At 37.3% G+C, this 20,593-nt stretch overlaps 3 protein-coding genes across 4 annotated transcripts; 1 reads left to right on the top strand and 2 right to left on the bottom strand.

Moving 5' to 3' along the window:
• LOC109720628 (ATP synthase subunit epsilon, mitochondrial-like) lies at window positions 595–20,418 on the top strand. Of its 2 annotated transcripts, XM_020247862.1 has the most exons (3): window positions 595–610; window positions 18,429–18,674; window positions 19,986–20,418. In XM_020247862.1, exons 2-3 carry the CDS (start codon window positions 18,470–18,472, stop codon window positions 20,012–20,014), a joined length of 234 nt encoding a protein of 77 aa, XP_020103451.1. In that variant the 5' UTR covers window positions 595–610; window positions 18,429–18,469; the 3' UTR covers window positions 20,015–20,418. The 2 variants fall into 2 exon arrangements, with proteins under 2 accessions (XP_020103451.1, XP_020103450.1); XM_020247861.1 differs by lacking the exon at window positions 595–610 and having other exon boundaries at window positions 18,225–18,674.
• On the bottom strand, window positions 3,195–6,064 carry LOC109720625 (thioredoxin domain-containing protein 9 homolog). Its single transcript, XM_020247860.1, has 4 exons — window positions 5,957–6,064; window positions 5,568–5,840; window positions 3,738–3,896; window positions 3,195–3,654 (listed from the first exon to the last, which is right to left on the bottom strand). Exons 1-4 carry the CDS (start codon window positions 5,978–5,980, stop codon window positions 3,475–3,477), a joined length of 636 nt encoding a protein of 211 aa, XP_020103449.1. The 5' UTR covers window positions 5,981–6,064; the 3' UTR covers window positions 3,195–3,474.
• Window positions 6,711–13,927, bottom strand: LOC109720623 (ubiquitin carboxyl-terminal hydrolase 18-like). Its single transcript, XM_020247858.1, has 11 exons — window positions 13,433–13,927; window positions 11,833–12,022; window positions 11,643–11,731; window positions 11,464–11,549; window positions 11,200–11,368; window positions 10,581–10,704; window positions 10,046–10,203; window positions 9,329–9,413; window positions 9,025–9,237; window positions 8,878–8,939; window positions 6,711–8,470 (listed from the first exon to the last, which is right to left on the bottom strand). Exons 1-11 carry the CDS (start codon window positions 13,714–13,716, stop codon window positions 7,360–7,362), a joined length of 2,571 nt encoding a protein of 856 aa, XP_020103447.1. The 5' UTR covers window positions 13,717–13,927; the 3' UTR covers window positions 6,711–7,359.

The raw sequence follows: 20,593 nt of genomic DNA, 5'->3' as shown, positions 1-20,593 counted from the left end.
ATAGAGTGAGAAATGTTAGGGATTAGTTGGAAACGAAAAGCCAAAGAGTAAAGAACCTGTGAGTTTCCAATTTCGACTTTACGTACCCCCACACTGTCAAACTCGAAAGGCCGATCTTTACGCAGTTGTGAGTAAGAATTCAGATGATCTTTGTGTCGAAACAAACACCGATCGATGCCGACAAGTTTCTCAAAGTCGTGAGTTGGTGATCTCGGAAATCTAGAGAAACCAACAGAACCTTATGCATAGATAAAGCGTATCTAATCTAGTTAAAGTTTATCATACAAATATTAACTAGAGTGTATGCACTTTATTTGTTCATAATATATCTTAACTCCATTAATATCATTTCTGAGAGGGAATGAGATTGTTTAGAAGAGTAGGCTAAAAAGCATCTTAATTGATGCCATTTTTAGGCAGGAAATCCAGGGGCTTGAAACTTCTGCAGTATCTTTATACAAAATATGAGGGGACCAGTGTCAGAAAACACTGCCTTTTAGCACATTCATACCATTTACTCATCCAAAGGAGTGGATGTCCCTCTCTCAACCCACCACACATGATAAACAAAAGAGAGAGAGAGAGAGAGAGAGAGAGAGAGAGAGAGAGAGAGAGAGAGAAACTTCTCTGACATAATTCACAAGTTAAATGTGGGCTTAATTGGAGGGCATTGTGTTGACAAATATGAAGAACCTGTTGATACCTAGGGATTGTAAAAGGGATGAAAATATATAAAATCACAAATATGAGGCAAATTACTCAAAATGCTAAAACTTATGAAACTGGTAACAATGTAGCATCTGCTTTGTACTTCGTCTCCTCTACTATTTTTTTTACGTGTAAACTTCAAATACTATTCATATGATTTTGCACTTTCTCAATTGAGTATCATATGATTTAAAATACATCAGTTTAGTGTCATGTGGCTTTATTTTTATCTTTTCGGCAATTTTTTCGTTAATATTTCGTTAAATTATATACAAAAAACTTTAGATATCCCACCTAAGTTTATCGACTACTTACTTTAGTACATCTTAGTTTTAACTTTATCACTGATTTAACAAAAAAAATTAGTAGAATCGATAATAAAAATATAAAAATAAAACCACATGGCACTAAATTGATACACTTTAAATCATAAAATACTAAAGTGAAAAAGTGTGAAACTACGGGAGTGGTATTTGAAGTTTCTTTTTTTAATTAATTACAATGGAGAGGAGTTGTGGACACTGAATTAATGACTTTTATTATAGGTGTCAAGCTGCAAAGTGTACCAACTTAAACAAGCCTATGCAGGGATTTTGATTCTGTTCATGCAAGACAAGTGTAAAGGCTTGTCAAGGAGGGGAAAAGGAGGGGAACCACTCCCTCATCCATGTGCCTCAATTTATTGCTCTTTTCTTTTTTGATTTCTTTCTTTTTTTCTTTTTTTTTTTTTCCTTGTTTTTGGTTTGTTTGGGGTCCCCTCAAGTTCTCTGCTAGAAAGTTCTTGTGAGACTGAGTTTATGGCCCCCACTTGTTGGCGCGTCTGCGCAACGCGTCGCGCTTTTAAATGTTCTCTTTTATGCCGTGTTTGGATGGAAAAATATTAAGCGGAAAAAAATAAAAAAGAAAATTATTTTCTAACGCAGAATGAAACTCAAGAAGAAGAAGAAGAAGAATGAAATGTAAATGGAGAGAAAATATGCGCTCATGGTGGTCATTTTTTAAAAACCAAAGATGGAGAGAGAATAAAAAAACAAACACAATAAATTTCACATTTTTTCCCCTTCCTCTTTTACATCCAAAAATGAGATAACCATTTTCCTTTCTTTTTTTTTTCTCTCTCTCTCTCTCACACACAGAAGGAGGCTCTAATGCTTTTGACCTAACAAATTTATTGCAGAATTGCCGTTCAAGTAGAATATTTCGTAAAATCATGTTAAATGATTATTAGAAAAGGTGCGCAAAAGTTTTAAACTAGAGCTTCCACTTTAGGGATATAAAAGTTCATTTCGCTTTCTTATATTCCAAGACTCAGATTTTTATTAAAGTCTAGGCTTTTCACGCGTCAAAAGGGCCATTTCTTTTGACTATTGCAGTAGAGAAATTAATAGGCCTAAAAGCATAACAAATTTTAGGCACACATAGAAAGATAAGATATGACCAATTTTAGGCAAGCAAAGGAAATGCAAAAGAGTCTCTGGTCCTTTGCTCACCAATTTGAACATGGAGAAAAAAAAAAGCATTGGAATCTGACCAGAATTATCAGGTTTGGACCCTAAAAGCTGGACACCAATAGCTTTCCAAATGTAAATCTAAATACAAAGTTGAAATTTGAAGTCATGTTTTAATGATGTAGAACCAGGACTCTCGAAAGTAGGACCAGTCACAAGGGATAATGTTGGTGGGCACCCCATTAAGAAAGGTGGCTAAAGTATCCTCCATTACTTTGTGTTTGTCACAAGCCAAAAAGGTGAGTTGTTTTCTCGTGAGGGTGCTTCTGAGGCCACTATAGTTTAAGAAGCAGAGCTTTTCGACTTTTGTACCTTTGTCATATCCTAGATGACATGTAGATTGATCACAACCATCGGATTTGTGCGATGCAATCTTGATCGTTTAATTGGACGATCGTGATCACTTGAGCGGATGTTTAATCACTTGTAAGTATTAAAGTACCCATCGGCACTGGCCGTATCCACCGTGCCGTATCGTACCTACAAAATATCACAATTCATGTGCCGATAGCACAATTCAAAACTCCATATTTTTAAAATTAGTAAGTAATTTTTTCAATGAAGTTCAAAAAATTTAATAAAAATATATAATAAATAATTAATATATTTTCCTGTTAAAGAAAATAAATATTCTATGTAATTACGTGTCGGCCCACATATATTTTTTATGACCGACACACATCGGCGCAGTCTGGCATACACCGCACCATACCGTGCCGTACTGTCAAGTTTCCAACACGACTCCGTACCCCGGCACTTAAATCCTTGATCACTGGGCACAAGCCAATTATTGGTTGGATTGTAGTTAAGAGATTTGGAGAAATTCTTATGCAGATAGAAGAAAGCAAATGCATTTAACTTTATTGTTTCTGATTCTTTCTCTAATTATGGAGCTTTAATTTGAAATTTTTGTTTCAATCACCTCTAATTAAACTGAACATAACTCGAAAGCTCTATCTAGGCAAAATAGGCATCTGATAACCCTCTAAAATCAAAATTTCCACTGCCTAATCACAAAGAAAGTACAATGCAACACCATAGTCATTACTGAACTGCACCATAAAAATAACTGAGAGGAGAAAACTATAAGAAGTGGGAGCATAAATTATCTTATGCTATTGGAATATACTATTACATATACCGCACAAGATAACAAAATAATTTGCTCTTCTCATATATGGAAGAACAATGAAATCTTGGGAAGGAGACTGGCAATCCCAAAACATAATACAAAACATTCGGTATGATTTCTTGTCAGCTAATCAGAATCTGATGAATGAGATGTTTCAGATTGCCTCACACTTCTTTTGGTGGTAGAGGACTTCAAAGGATTCGTCGATGCTTCTCCCTCAAAGAAGATAACTTGTGCTTTACCAAGCCTCTCCTCCAGCTCTTCTGTACTGAATTCATCGGTACCACCGAGTTCATTGAAGCCCACCTGAAATTTAATTTTTGAATTATGATCTATATTTATGAGCTTCATCTGGGCAGAAAAATAAGCTTCGCTTCGTTGTCTCTTACCACGTAATCCTCCACTTTGGCATTCTTTACAAGAGCCAGAGTCGGGAGTACGACTATCCTAAGCTTTTCGGTCAGAAATGGGCTTTTCTCAGCATGAATTTTCAGAAAACGGGTTTCTATATGTTGCTTCGCAAGAATAGCCAAGTGCTTGTCCATCACCTGCAAAAACAAAATAATATAACTTAGTTTGCAAGTTAAAATACAAGGTATTATCAAAATAATTGCTCATTTTCCAATGTTGAAAAAACATATCGGTGTAATTAAAATCACTCGAGCAAAGTGAAAGAGATATAGTTACGGAACCAACAGAAAATCCTTATTTCCAATGCATTTATCAAATTACCAGGAATCAAAGAAAGCATGAGAACCATATATAATAACCTTTTAAGCATCCCTCTGCACAGTTTTGTCACACAGTAGCAAACATTTCTTAGTTCTTTAAAATCACATTTATGAAAAAGTAAGCAAATTTTTGGCATAAGTAGCAAATTCATAACTATGTAAGTTGAATCTCGTATGTACTAGTTCACATCACTATATCCTGTTAAGATTTTTACTATTCAACTACATACAGAAAGTAAACATATAGACCATCTAAATTGGAAAAGTACTCATAACAATTGAATCTAAAAGATTTTATGCCAATAAGTTGACTCCCCTTGTCCTTTTTCCTCACTTGTGTTTCCCCCACAAGCCCCGAACATGTACAGATAATGGTGGAAATTTAAGTAGGCTAATTTAGTTTCAAGATTTTCTAGTCAACAATCTTTAAGAACGTTGATAAACAAAAAATTAATTGAATTATAGTTTTTTCATTCCTTTTAGCCTCTTTTCTCCTTCTCTCTTTTTTAATTTATTCACCTGTTCTACCTTTTCTTCTCTTGTCCATTACTGGTCCCTCTATTCTGCTGCGGCAAAAGGGATAGTGATACTATCTAGATGGATATGCAACATGCAAGCAAAAGTATACGCAACATATGGCAGGACCTTGTAATGCCTTGGAAGAAGAAAACCATGGATCTCATGCAAATGAGAATCATCTCCCTGATTCTCAAACCTCAATAGGAAGAAAGCCTGAACCAAATGAGAATCATATCCATGAATGCGAAATCAATTTCCATGTAATCTGTAACTTTTCCAATCATCCCTGCATGTGAATAAGAATTAAATGGGCGGATATCTCATCATTAACCAATAGACCTTGCAATTTCTAGTCTCATAACATTCTGCTCGATCAGTAGACCAAATGAACAGGGTCTCTAAATTCTGAAGTTGTTAAAGAGATGGTCAACTATACCGTTTCTGCTTCTACACTCTTCTACATGTGTCAACACTCTTGATAAGCCCCAGGAAGTGGACATTTCGATCAAATAGGAGGAGAATTACATAATATGCTGATTAATAGGTCTGGAAACTATGAACTTGTACCCGCTATATTAGTCAATTGCCATAAACTGACCCACCTTCTATAAAAGTTCAAGTTATTATAACAGTTGCCGAAAATGGTTGTTTCCCAATCCTTTATACTCAAAAGTGTAATTTGTCATCTAATAACTATTTCAAATGCCATTTTAACAGTGTAAAGTGAACAATGAATTCCAAGTTACACAATCACCTGCATTGTACTAAAACACATCATCTCAAAACTCCATATAATCATAGACGAAACACACATATCAATCAAATAAACACCACTAGTTCCCTACATTCCAACATCTTATGCGACCAACTCCCACATTGATAAGATCAAAAAACAGGGAAATCAAAACAAAGATGGCATTTTTTGGGGGGTAAAGGTTACAAATTGGAAAGGGGATTATAGTATTATACCTTGCAAGGCCAATTCTCGCGGTAGAAGTGGCACACGACGCGGTCGCTCGCCTTCACGGCGGCGAAGAAGTCCTTCTCGGAGATCTCCGTATACTCGCCGTGGCCGAGCGAGATCCACCGGCTCCGGCGCTCCGCCATCTTCTTCATCTGCTGAAGCCGCCGCTCCCTGAGGGCCTCGAGATCGTCGAGATCGAGCCGATCTAGAGCTGTGATCTCCTCATCGAGCTTATCCTCCACCGCCTTGGCCACGGTGAGCACCTGCTTCTCGAGGATCTGAAGGAAGACGAGGAGGAGATCGCCATTGTTAACCGCTTGCGTGATGGGGAAAAGGGAATCGACGAGAAGAGATCGGAGAGCGATAGAGAGAGGGCTAGGGTTTGTGATCTCACCTGCTTCACCTGGTTTTCGTCCATGGCGGAGTCCGAAGCAGGGGGAAGAGAGGACGGACGAACAGGCGAAACGCTACGAGCGACGGTGCTGAGATCGGAATACGCTCTTCTTTGTTCTTTCCTTTTCTAGTTTTTAAAGAAAGGGTTATATTTCACAACATTCCCTGTACTGCCAGTGACTTTCATTTTAGTCCTTAAAATTTTTATGTTCAAAAAATAGTGTACTAGTCATTTAGCCTCACTTTCACTGGAATAAAAATTTGACGAGTTTACCAACGGTCTCTGGAGCAAGTGGCAGCCCTTTGCGGTTGGTACCCGATATCTCAAGTTCGATTCCTAGTTGATTCATATTTTCAGCTAAGTTTATTTCTAAATAAAATAAACGAAACGGATAGCATGCTATCTATCTCTTACAAAAAAAAAAATCGGCGAGTTTTAAAGTCATTTCTAATAAGTATTCGAAATTTCAAATTCAAAATATAATTGTGATATTTTTAGTTACATTTATTTTTAAAAAAATGAACTACTTGATAGTATGCTACAATTCTCTCTCTCAAAAAAAAGAAAAAATCTACCTCGTAAATATCAATATCAGTAGTTTGAAAATTAAACGTGAAACTTAAATAATAATAGTTTTCCTTTTTTATTTATTTTCTTTATTTAGTAGTAGCAGCGTTATTTACCACATACTTTTTAATTTTTCTTTCCTTTGCATTTTATTGGCAGCTAAGGGCAAAATAGAATGCGATTTCCTTTTTTTCCTTTGGATAAGATAGTAAGATTCAAAGAGTATTACAACCAAATTAACTTGCTTAACCAAATCATCTTAGCGCAAGTACAGGCCAATGTGCAGAATAAATCCCTAATCCCTAACTATGCTAAAAACATAAGACCTTTATGACCATAAGACACAGATTCTCCCATCAAGGGGTCGGAAAATCTCGGCAGCAGTAGAAGATCTTGTTCAAGTTAAAAAGGAAAAAAGAGAGAAGGATAATAGGCAGCAGAGAAAGGAAAAAATTTTACAATAGGCGAGTACCAATGGGTATTGACATGGCAAAAGGGGAACATCTGAGATTCCGCAAATTGTGTGGAAACCCAGATACACCCCTCCGCTCTCTTTTTAATTCCTTTTCTTTCCCAGCGGGAACCATGTAAAAATGATTAATACTAATTACTAAAGAGAAATTAAGCCGAACTCCCATGAATGATAAATGTATAGCACGGAGATTACACCGAGAAGCAATCGACAGTGTCTTGGCACGAACAAACGCCTCCTACGCTTTGCCCTAGTTTCGATCGTCATCAGCATACGCCCTATTTATCGTGAAAAGCTCCGCTCCAAATCAGCTCCTTTCATGTTTCTAATGTGCCGCAGCAGGTTCGAACATTCAGCAAAACCATTAATTCCCATTTTGGTCAACGGCTTCGGAGGAAACCAACCTTCGCCTCAGCCCAACATGCTCCGCCTGCTCACCTTTTCCTAAAGGACCGCCATTTGTATCGGCAAAAGCAGTTTGGTAATATCCACAATTGGTCTCCGTGGAGTTCCTGCCTTCTAAGTGCGGAAAAGTAGCTGACTCGGTAGAACCATCACAATGGGAATTGCTTCTATAGGATTTGGCAAGGACGCCACGAGCCGAGAACGCCAATTCCTCCTCAAGGATTCCCTTTCCATTCCTCGAAGATGATAAATCCTTGCTTTCCCCGTTGCTTTCACACCTAGAGGACGAAGCCCGGCTTAAGGAGTCATTAAGTTTTTGCTCTACAAATCCAAGATCAGGGCAACCATTAGAAAGACCATTGGCCCTGGGCGAAGAAAGAGCGTTTCCTACTTGAGCTTCTCTTCGGCTGTGCAAGGACTTCTTTCTAGAGGGTGTCTTGTCGAGGAAGCCGCGAGGAAATAGCTCCTTCGATCTCGACGATGAAGCCTCTCCGCTATTTCCAAATGGAACAGAGAAAGCATTTTTCCCTTCATTGCACCAGTCTGATAAGCTACAGGAGGCAACTGAGTTCTCCACCTCAGGCCGTGAATCGCCCGACAGTTCAGACCCTAAGCTTGAAGCACTCGGCACATCTATTTCCATGGGGCACTCATTATCAGCACTTCTAGAAGGTTCTAGACATTGTGCTTTCAGGGAAGGGGATTCTGAAGCGGGACAAGCAAACAGCTTAGAGGTGATGGATGGCAAAACGTGGTTCTCTTCTCTATGACCCTCGGATGCTGATGAACTCGATGGGTTCCTTGCATCCTCAGCATTTTGTGAATCGATAACTACAGGTAGTCGCGGCCTCACATCAGCAGACGCATCAGGACCCATGCTTTCCGATCCTTCTATAGGCAATTTCACCCCGTGTTCAGTATCTCTTAGCATGGAATGTTCAATAGAGCTTTTCTGTGTCACACAATTCATAGCTGAGCCGGGCATGAGGGAAGTAACCAGGAGATCACTTGATTGCTGCTTCTTGAGAGAATCACTAGGCTTGATAAGAGGCTCTTTACGGGCTGTTCTCCTGCATGATTCAGCAGCATTGTTGACATAGAGGATAGGCATTTAATTTTAGATACAAGAAATATCAGAAAAAAAAGATTACAATAAACTAACACATATGAGAAAATACACTAGCTATTACTTCAAATGCGTCAAGAATAATGTAGATAAAAAGAGAACATAAAGCTGGAAGTTCTATAATATGTATATGGTATACTCACAATGCAACTATATAAAAGATTGAATATATATGCAAGATCCCAGCAATGAAGGCTACTTCATGCAAAAAATGTCCACAGAATTAAATTCCCATATATTTAACCACTCACACAAGATCAACTATCATGTGATGACTTAATTGAGACTCAAATATCAGTATCATCTTCAAAGAGCCAATTATAAATCAGAAGAGACCAGAGTAACAATTACCGGCTATACAAGAGCATATAAGCACCTTGAGCAAGTACTTCGTCCACTTCAACAGGCATGACCTGCAATATGACGATAGTGAGGCTAAATAATCAAACAATCACATATTGTATATAATAAGTTTGTTAAGTAAAAAGAATTGATCACCTTACAATCATCAATTCGATACCAGTTGCCATGATAATCTTTGGTAAAGCAAATATAATGGCCAAAAAAGGAAGCATTCAGCATGTCCAAGTGAACAACAACAGCATATAATGCATATACGTCGCTGCCGTCTCCACCACCACTGATGTACCGAGTAAGATCTAAAATCTCAGGAAAAGTTACTCTCTTGTTCAATTTCCCAAATCTACCACTCTGCAAGAAAAAAAAAATTCAAAAGAACATGTTAGGTAACAATTAGGTAGGTAGTGTTGCAGTCAATTTACCAGTTCCAGTACATCCTAACCTGGAATCTCTTAAGAGTGATGGTGAGAATATTTGGAGCCTGATGAACTGTAAGGCGTTTCCATGCTTTAACATAGTCATTACACCTGAGAGAATAAGATGATAAAATGTTAACAAGTAGTAAAAAGCAAAAGAAAAAAGAGAAAAGGGAAGTTGTACAGGGAGCATTATATGTCATGACAAACATTAAGGAAAATTTCTTCACACAAAAAAGAAATTAAAAATAAATTATATTTGCAAATATATGCAGAAACCAAGTTCTACAGCCTGACTTTGTCACATTCTCTTCTCAAATCCACAACATATGATTGTAGAATAGTTCAGCTAATAAGAACTACAGGAGATCCTAGTCATCTGCAGAAATCAGATTTTGAAAATAAGAAAGAAGTCCTAGAAATTGAAAATGTTGCTTTTAGCACATAAAAGAATCCAGTCTTCTGACACATACGAACATGATAGAATTACAAAGTAACAAGAGACCAATTTTGCATGCTTCACTAACAAGGTAGATCTTTCCCTTCAAGTGAAGTGACCAAACAAGGGATTACATTGTGGCTGCATGTTGCTTCTATTAGTAATTTAGTAGGACAAATCTGATATGAGTGGCGTATATGCAAAATGATGTTGGTATATTGGATATCTGAAGGAAATTAACAAGTAACAGTGTGCAGTATGCAGAAAAAGGTTACGTCATAACTGTGTTGTGAACCATGCTTACCCATCACACTTATACTTGTTCTCGCCATCAAGCCACTCCTTGGCAGTAAATTGATCCAAGCACTCCTCCAGAGACTCGACATCCCCATGAATTTCAACAGTCAAGTCCATCATATTCTCATAACGCTTTGATATCATATTGCACTCCGTACATGTCACCTGAATATAGACTGGCTGGCGTAAGAATATGTTGCAAAAAAAAAAATGAAGTAAAGATAAATCAGACTTCTAATGTATGTGTGTATGTTTATACAGTCATGAACATCCTTGAATTTAGTAAAACCACTTACATAAGGGGGGAAAAAGAAGATACAGAGACAAAAAATATATATACAGTAATGAGACCCAAATCAAGCATCTTGTAAGTATCTAACATGATCTTTGTGGTCCAGTTGTTTAAGCATGGCCACTCTTATCATTTGATTAAGAGTCCACGACCTATACCCGATTCGCTCAAAACTCGCAGGATAATTTCTTCACGAAATTATGCTCCAACCAGTTACACAAAATAGTAAAAGGAAACTGGAAGAACTAACCTGAGATTGAAGATGGCCACCAAAAATGTGTTGAATAAGGGTTGTCTCTTGAATGCTTGGATCAAGTGCCTTTTCACCTCCAAATTCATCAAGGCAAGCTGATTGCATCTTATCAATTGCAAACCTAAAATGGATCATTCATCAATCTTCTGACACAGCTTTATCAAGAGAAGCAGGTGGTTAAGTTATCCATCAAAAATATCACCAAGTTCAATTAAGCTGACGTAAATGTATGTATAGTGTCCCAGTATTGTGATCCCTGACCTTTCAAATTAAGCACTTTAGTTCCCGAACTTCATATATTCAATTTTATCCTAGACCTTAGAAAAATATGTGTTTGCCATGTAAAATGACCGTTTTACTCACAAAATGATTTCCTTGCCTCAGTGAACTCGGAATAGGATTAAAAAGCTCATTTTAAAGGAAATGATCACTCGTTGTCAGAAATTTCTTAAGCATCCAGGATGGAATTGCACCACACAAGAAGTTTTAGGGACTAAAGTTTGCAAGTGAAAAGTTAAGGAACTAAGTCACAATGATAATACAAAAAAAATTCCCTTCATTTTAATCTTTTAACTGAAGTATCTAAAATGCCATTGAGAAGGAAGAGATAAAGCACCTCACGAATTCATGAGCATCCTCCTGCCTGCCATATCCAAGGTTGCCACCAATATTAGGCAACCGAGAAAGAATATTAATAGGTGAAAATGGCTGCAAACTTTCACTAGCTCTACGAATGTGGATCTGAAACTCACATAAGAAACACCAATCCTCTTGTTTCCTCACACCTACAGAAAGAATAACAGGGAAGATTATTAATATATATATATATATAGTCCCAGATATTTAACACACTACATGAAGAGGTCCCAGGTCAACCCACATTCTCGGCAGTGGTCCTTCTCCAACAAATAAGCCACAAGTGGTCGAGTGGACGCCAGGCATTGAAGAACCACATTAGCAAAGCAACTGTACGAAAAGTAAGAAAGAAATTAGCAGATAAATTTAGTGAACTAGCACAACAGTCGAGCGAAAGAAGATGAAATCTTTTGTCACTCAAACCTGTTGCCACAATTCAAAAGTCCACAAGGTGGAAATCCCGGTTTTTCCCAGTTGAAAAGTTTTAAAAATTCATCATAAGGAAAGAGAACCTGAAATAAGGAACAGTGTCAGTTATAGTCAAGAAGAACAGCCATCGCACAAAGCAAGCATTTATTCTAAACAAAGAGGAAAGAAAAAGTGCATTAGTCACCTTGCTTGGTTTTTTGAACAGACGGTAGGTTCCATTAGCAGGCACCAATGAAATATGGCGAAACTCAGATGATTTCCTCCTGTTTCCACCATCTCCAGGCAAAGCAACATCCGTGCTATCTGACAATCTCAGTTGCTTGCACTTGAACTGATGATCAGCTTTCCAATGTTTCGACTGGCATTCTTGTGAGCTGAATACAAGTTTTCTAAATGTAAGTTCTAATTGAAGAAACAATCCATGTATGCAATACATCCTGACAGATCAACTGAAACATATTGCAATATTTTCCATACAGATATAAAGCAACATAAAGGTACATTAAGGGAAATAATGTTTATACATGAGGGAAGTACAAAAAAAAAGCAGACAAAGAAAGTTTCACCAAATCAAATATCCATGAGTAGGTATGATGCATTCATCAAACTCAAATGTGTTCAAGTCACAACATTCACCTTGGGAAAGGGCATGCTGAACACATCATACTAAGTTAATAATTACTCCAATAAGTTGAACTAAGCATATAGAAACAGCAGCCGAAAGATTATACAAAAATCAGCCCGGTTTAGAGTAGACATATTGTATCCAGGAGTCAATAACACCAGAGTAAGACTGTTCAAACAGAATTGGACTTAACTAAGCTACAAATTTAGACTGGAATGTTTGTTGAACCACCTCACCCGTTATCCAGCCACAGTTTACACTACCTCCAAACTTTTCAATCGCATGGTATAGAAAAACATAACTGTCAATAGAATCACCCAAGCCTCCCAAACTATGCGGTCAATAAGCGCACAGTAATCATGCATGCATTACAGCCAACAATTGTAACAGAAATTTTGGGTGATAATTGAACCTCAAAATCAGACTAGACATGATAGGTAAGAGGCTCTAGAACTAGAGAGTCCCAATTGCATTAGTACAGTATTTTCGCTACAAATACAAAGGGCCAATTTAATATGCCGTATTTCCACTAACTATTGTCTTTTCTTCACTTCCACACTTTCTCCAAGTAATTCTCGCATATTCTTTCTCATTTATTTAGTTCTACTACTATAATTAGTAACCGGAAAAAAAAAATGGAAATTTTGAATTGGTTTCGGAATTCATTAAAATTTGTAACATACTAATTTTCTGCGTGGACATACTGTTACTGGTAAAATCATTGATTAGGATTCATCTACAACTCATAAAGAAGAAGCCCCCAAACATCAGGCTTCTCTACAGTATCAGTTCCATTAGCCGTGACTACAAATAATCACACTTTTAGTCTACCTATACACTCTATGCTAAAGCGCCAAGCAAGGATTAGGCACAATAAGTAGACAAGTCCAAATTCTGCACTTTTTGCCTAAGTTTCAATATCAGGTTAACTAAGAAAACACAAGTTTGTTCACAATTTGCCCACCCAATTATTGAAACAAAAAGATCACCCCAAAAAAAAAAAAAAAAACAACAACAACAACCACATCAAATTGAACCGAAAATAAAATCAAGATTATCCCATGATCTGCTCATCAGAATTTATCACTAGAAGATTAGGTCATCAACTAATCAACAAGAAACCGTCGAAAAGAAGAATAGTAGGTTAAAAAAACCCTACCAATACCGCACCCTCTTGCACCTCGAGCACTTCTTCGTGCTCCCGGGGCTTCCGCAGGTGGCGCAATCGCCGTCTCCGCCGCCGCCGCCGATCGACATGACACGGCGGGACGCCTCGAGATCCGCGGCGGCCGGGGGGTCCTCGAAACTCGCGTCCACGACGAAGTAGCGGGAGGCGGCGCGGCGGACGACGACGACCGCGACGGAGAGGAGGAGGAGCGCGAGGAGGGCTAGTTGCAGCAGCGCGGGGAGATCCAACGCCGGGAGCGCGGCGGAGCCCGGCATCTAACCCCTTAGGGTTTCCCGCGGTGGCGGCGGAGGAGGCGGAGGCGCTCTCATGGATTGGGGGTAGGGGAGGAGAGGGTTTGGGGGAGCGCTCCGATCGATCGGAAACCCTAGGAATGGAGGGGACGAGGGAGACGATCGCGTGTCGAAACGATCTCTCAATCTTTCTCGCTTCTCTCGCTCTCGCCGCGGATGGTTACCGTAATTGTTAACAAAGAGAGGGAGAGCGAAGATAATATATCCTGTGTTCCCGGTCCACCAAGTCACTACAGAAGTAGTTACTACTGGAAATTAATGAAAAGTTAGTAATTTATTGAGAATGACTACTGTATTATTAGAAGCACAATAATTTTCGTATTCCTAACTTTCTAATTATTTATTAATTTTGATGGATAGTTGGGGTGAGAGAGATACGAAAAATAGAGAAGAAATTTGGTATCTCAATTTCTCTTCTTTTAATTATTTTTTTAATTTTTCTTCTCTGTCTCATCCTACCTATCCATCAAAATTGATGAATAATTAAAAAATTAGAAACACAAAGGCTGTTGTGCTCCTAATAATATGGTGCCCTGCTCGTAATTTATTATTTCACAAACAATATTGAAAGATAAAAACCAATTTTATTAGAATTTTATAAAATGTAAGAGTCTAATATTGAGAAGAGAAAGGAAAAATCTCAAATCATCAAACTTTTATTTTGTATTACTTGAACGTTAAAAATATTAAAGTTTATAGCCTTAGTAATAATTTACTGGCAACTAATTATAAAGTTTTTATTTTTATCTATTTTATTATATATTTGATAATCACACACGTCGTTGTATCTTTATATGCAGGTAGTAAAAATTTTGAACAAACGTTAAACTAAATTAATAAAAACAAAGCTCTAAGGCATAGGGATGCAAATGGATCCGCATTGGTGGAGCTCCTGTCCCAATCCGTCCTGAATGGGAAGGTAAGTGGCAGCAAAAAATATAAAAAAAAAATATAATCCGTTTCAAATCAGCCCCAATCCACCAAGTTAATGGAGCGAGAGAGGAGAGACCATTTTCTTCCTTCATCAAAAATCCGCCAAAAATCCGTTGCCATCACGATCCGTCCTGAATGGAACGGTAAAGGAGAGCAAAAAATAAAATAAAAAATAATCCGTTCCGAATTCGCCCCGTCCCGACAAGAAATAAAGCGGAGGAGGGAGAACCTTTCCGCCCCCAGATCCGCCCCGTTTACATCTCTACTATTGCACATCATATGTTCCTATAGTTTAAAGTGTAAAATTGTAGTGAAGTTTAGATACCTCCGGAATATTGTTGAGCGTTAGGAGACCGGTCCACGGTGGACCGGGTCCATGGAATAAGATGCCATGGGAAAGTGGGATTGGGCTTTTACTGGGGGCTTTCTAGAAAGGGAAGGCGGTGGGAGGGGCCGAGTAATCCTGGGTGTAACGCGTATCGTGTCACGGTCCCCCGCGGCTTACACGTGGGGCCCCCGCACACGTGTGGGCTCCACATCACCGCACGGGAACTGTGTTCCGTTTCCGTGGAAGTCACAGAGAAGGGAGTGGCAAAAGTGGTTGCTCGTTGTAACTGACTTCCGAAGAAATTGGACGACACTTTCCACCACCGCCACCAACAACCATTTTTCCTTAGATCAAACGTTTATTAGGACATGTTTGCATCGTGATTAGAATAAAAATAAAAAATAAAAATAAATTAAATTAAATTAAATTATTTTAAAATGTTTTATTTATTATTGAAATGAAAATCGAAATAAAAATTCAGAATGTTTCAGAAATAGTTTTAATTAAGAGAGGAGAAAGTTACGGAGGAAGAGTAACTAGGCAGGTGTCGGTGAAAGAAAATTTTGAATAGTTTACTTTAAAATAGACCGATCTGAAATTCAAAGTCCGATGGAGTCATAAATAAATTTGGTCATTTTTATTCATGAGTGGAATGAAAACTGAAATTTGATTCCTTTAAAACAAACGACAACTATCGAAATCAGTAAATTCCGTTTCGATTTCATAATTTAAAATAGGTGAATCAAATATGCCTTTAATTTCGAACTATTGGTTTCTCGGTTCGAATCACAGTTAGAGAAATATATGTAAAAATATAACTCTTATTTTGCTGGATATAGTAAAATATAGTGTGAGTATAAATAATGTGTTTAGGTACATACAGCTATGATATGTATTTTAAAAAAAAAAAAATTTAACCTCTAATATATATATATATATATATATATATATATATATATAGAGAGAGAGAGAGAGAGAGAGAGAGAGAGAGTAGGACTACTATACTCTTATGAGTATTGGGCCCTTCGTACTCATAAATTGTTTTCGATGATGGGGCTTCCAAATCGACGATCCACTCCGTTAAATATGATCTAGAGTATTTGAAATTTCTAGAAAATAAATTTCATAATTTTTCAAAATTATAAGAAAGTTCATCAAGCGGACATAAAATGAACAGTCAAAATCGAACGATGTCTTAAAAATTGATGATCGGATCCTTCAATTTAAGATCGGAATTCTTGATCTTTATCTATGTAGTGAATAGAATTTTCTATCAAAACTTCAACCGATTTCGATTCTTTTACATTGTTAAACTAGCAAATATTCCATGCCGGCTGTTAAAAATTGTCAATTTTGTGACATTTTAATCGTAAGGTAAATAATGTCGAAAAATTATAAAATTTGATTTCTAAATGTTTTAAATGCTTTAGACAACGTTTAACGGTGTGGATCTGATTTCTAGATGTTTTAAATGCTCTAGACAACGTTTAACGGTGTGGATCGTCGATTCGGAAGCTCTATCATCGAAAATAACTTATGAGTATGAGGGAGATCGTACTCATAAGAGTATAGTAGCCGGACTCTATATATATATATATATATATATAAAATTTAAAAAATAATTAGAAATATAAAATTATCTTTTATTTAGAATTATTCTTTCCAACAGCTATAGCTTCACCTCATGATGAATTTAAATATATTAAATCAAAACAAAATTTGAATCTAAATGCGATTATAATTATAGTACAACTATAATTATATGCAAGGAAACAGCCTTTAAATTTTTTGGATTTAATATATTTAAATTCATCATGAGGTGAAGCTATAGCTGTTGGAAAGAATAATTCTAAATAAAAGATAATNTATATTAAATCAAAACAAAATTTGAATCTAAATGCGATTATAATTATAGTACAACTATAATTATATGCAAGGAAACAGCCTTTAAATTTTTTGGATTTTGTGATGGCCCTAAACTCATTAATGCAATGAAATGTAGTATTTTTTTTGTTGTTTTCTACATGACTATGTTCACATTCGCGAAAAAAATATTTACCGTATGTCAGATGTACTAAGTTTTGATAAGGTAATATTCAATTTCGTATCATAGATCCGAGCTCGAATCTATGTTGCTTTACATTGGAATTTGGCGTTGTTTGTTAGACTCATCGGCGCGTGTTATTATTATTATTATTATTATTATTATTATTATACTATCGGAAGTAAATAAATTTTGTTGATTTATTTTTGATAATAAAATCTTTAAATTGATAATCGGCACAGTTGAATATGATGTATACCATTTGAAATATCTAGAAACTAAATTTCAAATTTTTTCGACATTAATTGAATTAATGGTGAAAAGGTTTCAAATTTTGTAATTTTAATGTGCGATATGAGACGTTTTCTAGTTTAACAATATAAAAATATCCAAATAAATTAAATTTTGGTTATAAAATTTTTTAAACTATTTAGAACAAGATCTGTACTCTCGATCTTGATTACAAGACTCCTATCATTACTTTTTAGAGGATATTCATTTCAAGTTGTTTATATTTGTATTTACTTGACAGACAAGAGAATAATATTGAAAATTCATAAAATTTGATTTCTATATACTTCAAGTGGTATAGATCATGTTCAACGGTACCGATTGTTTAGTTGGAGGTTTTATCGTCGAAAACAAATGGGTGACAACGAACCCCGTTTGCTATATATATAGAGAGAAAGAGAGAAAGGGCGCTAGGCTGGTATACTATTGGTAGCACGAAGGCCTTCGTGCTACCAAGTTGTTTTTAATGATGGGGCTTCTAAATCGATGATCGGCTCTGTTAGATTTGATCTATCTAATACTATTAAAAGTATTTGTAAATTAAATTTCATAACTTTTCGACATCATTTAACTAGTGATCAAAAGGTCTAAAAAATAACAATTTTAATAGTCAATATGATGCGTTAGTGAATTTAACGGTATAAAACAATTCAAATATGATGAAATTTTTATAAAAAAATTTTAAACCACAAGATACTAAAGTGATTCACTTTAAACCACATGGTACTAAAGTGAGAAAGTGCGAAATTACATGATGCTGAATTGATAAATTTTAAACTATAAAATATTAAAGTAAAAAAATATAAAATTACGGAGATAATATTTAAAATTTTTTCTTTATTCAACATGCTGAAAAACTCAACTTGTGTTTTGGCTAGTTTACTGAAGGAGCAATACGGTTTTGAGTTCATTGCGAAACGAACACGAGGTGGCTCGCCAATGGGCGAGGTGGATTGCCACCCCCTAAACCCAATTACGCTTTCGCGAGTCACAACCCAATCGAACATCGTCATCATCGTCGTCGTCTCAGAAGTCAGAACACATCAGTCATAAAGGGGAGAGAGAGAGAGAGAGAGAGAGAGAGAGAGAGAGAGAGGGGCTAGGGTTTGCGATCATCGTCCATGGCGTCTGCGGCGGCGGGGGCGGTGGCGGGGGCGGCGGCGCCGTTCTGGAGGGCGGCGGGGATGACGTACATAACCTACTCCAACATCTGCGCCTCCCTTCTACGCTCCTGCCTCAAGGAGCCCTACAAGGCCGACGCCGCCTCCCGGGAGAAGGTCCACTTCGCCATTTCGAAATGGGCCCAGGGAAAGCCCGAGAAACCAGGTATGATCCGACCTACATCTCGCTTTTCTCCTAGGATATGAACCGGTTTGAGCGCGGTCGATCGGGATCTGCGGGAATCTATGTGATCTAGTGTGATTTGGAGCCCGATATGATACCTCTATCTACGGTTTTTGCCCTCTCGATATTAACTTAGGATTTGAACTGGTTTTACCTCGTTCGGTCGAGATCTGTCGCGATCTATGCGATTTGGCGTGATTTGGATGCTGTGGTTGTATTTCATTCGATTCTTTTTTGGTACTTGGTGATTGTTATTGGAAATTTAGGGTTGCAATGGTTGATATTGGTGGTTGAAGTGTAGATTCTGATGATGTGATCGGTTTTGTAGTGATGCTTGTGTCAGTTGTTGTTTGGATCGCCTTGATGATTTATATGTTCTTATTAGGGATTTGATCAAATACATGCACAAATTCATCTGTATCGATCTTAGTGGTATTGTTTCCATGGGGGTTTTAGAATTCAGATTAATAGAATTGTTAAGCAGGAATGTGGATGGGGAACTAACATTATCCTGTTTGTTTGGGCAGTGGTATATGTATGTTCAGCTAACCCCAAAACTCGGTAGAATTTGTTTATAACCAAGAGAACTATTATAAACATGACACTGTGGGTTGTGGCAGCTGAACAGAGATGTTGATGGTCATGGATGGATCGTTTGAGGTGGCGGTGGTGCCGTGGTGGTAATGGTTGTGTCTTCATCGCTGAAATGGTGGTGGTGATGTTTTACCAAGGGTGGCTGTTCATTGATGGCATCGGTTGTGGTAGTGATGGTGTCGGCAAAGGCGATTACTGGTGGTAGCAGTCCTAGTGATTCACTGCTGGTGGCAGTAGTGATAACATAAGTTATAAGTTTAATTTGAAAGACCTTTTTTGCCGTTGTTCATCACCGTAACTAGCGATTTGGACAATTATTGGATCGAGCTCTTTGAAGCTTCAGAGATGTCAAATAAGTGGAGAAAAACGCATTAATTGGTAAACAGTGTGAGAATGGAGGCGTAAGTGGCGGTTTAAATGATTGATAACTTGATCAACCAACACAGAAAGAGTTATTATCAGCTATTGGCTCAATAATTTATTGACGGGTACAATATCGATATCAAAATACATTACATATGGCATAATTCATAGTGATTGCTACAATTTTTGTTTGTTTAGTTGGTTTTTCTGCCATCTGCTTACTACTATTTTGTTCTTAGCTCTTACGAGTAACTGGTTGAGCTGGCCTTACATTATTTCTACGCCTTCTGCATCGTTCATTTTCTCCAAGTGCTAACTAGGTTATCTTCTTGTTAGTTATCCGGTCTGATACGCCCGAAGAATGAGACCCCGTGCGCGAGTGGCTTGGTCTTATTGCTCAAGCACTCCCCGTTACACTCCCTATGCATTGTGTTCTGCAGCTTTGTTTTGTACCTGAAGACTCTTCACTGGTAGGACAATTTCAGCTCTGCGGATCCGATAATAAAATTTTGACGGTGTTGGTAACTACCCCAAACAACAACTACTCTACTTGTTCCTCGTTGGATTTGAGACTCGACTTTGTTTTGTCATGTATATACTACTTTTATTAACAACTTGCTTAATCCTGAGATAAGAAAAACTGCCTGTTAATGCTCAGATTTTCACTTGTTTATTGTGAAGCGCATGTTCGGGGATATCCTCAGACTTTATGATATGCTTGATCTGTCTGGGAATTATGAATATATCAGCATTTTGTTGATTTGCCTCTTGCTTGGGACCTATTGTCATCTGATATATAAATGTACCTGTCATCCGGCATTATGCAGCACTTTTCAGGAAATAATTAATACGTTGTCTTTGGTTTTGTTGATCGATTTGATAACGCTTTTCTGCTGCCGGATTTGTCAGCGATCTGGTCCTCCTCATCTTTAAAGCTTTTTAAT

This window comes from Ananas comosus, linkage group 14 (assembly GCF_001540865.1).
Source record: "Ananas comosus cultivar F153 linkage group 14, ASM154086v1, whole genome shotgun sequence".
NCBI lineage: Eukaryota > Viridiplantae > Streptophyta > Magnoliopsida > Poales > Bromeliaceae > Ananas > Ananas comosus.
Note: the sequence above shows the minus strand (reverse complement) of the source record. Positions and strands in the feature narration are given on the sequence as shown.

Bases quoted from the DNA above. Each gene is read 5' to 3' on its own strand.
- LOC109720628 (XM_020247862.1), top strand. From the start codon at position 18,470: ATGGCGTCTGCGGCGGCGGGGGCGGTGGCGGGGGCGGCGGCGCCGTTC. The intron at 18,675-19,985 runs GTATGATCCGAC...TCTTCTTGTTAG, and splicing joins GGGAAAGCCCGAGAAACCAG to TTATCCGGTCTGATACGCCC.
- LOC109720625 (XM_020247860.1), bottom strand. From the start codon at position 5,980: ATGGACGAAAACCAGGTGAAGCAG. The intron at 5,841-5,956 runs GTGAGATCACAA...GTCTTCCTTCAG, and splicing joins ACGAAAACCAGGTGAAGCAG to ATCCTCGAGAAGCAGGTGCT. The intron at 3,897-5,567 runs GTATAATACTAT...TTGTTTTTGCAG, and splicing joins GCGAGAATTGGCCTTGCAAG to GTGATGGACAAGCACTTGGC.
- LOC109720623 (XM_020247858.1), bottom strand. From the start codon at position 13,716: ATGCCGGGCTCCGCCGCGCTCCCGGCGTTGGATCTCCCCGCGCTGCTG. The intron at 9,238-9,328 runs GTTAGGATGTAC...TTTTTCTTGCAG, and splicing joins TCACTCTTAAGAGATTCCAG to AGTGGTAGATTTGGGAAATT. The intron at 8,940-9,024 runs GTGATCAATTCT...GTCATATTGCAG, and splicing joins ATCGAATTGATGATTGTAAG to GTCATGCCTGTTGAAGTGGA.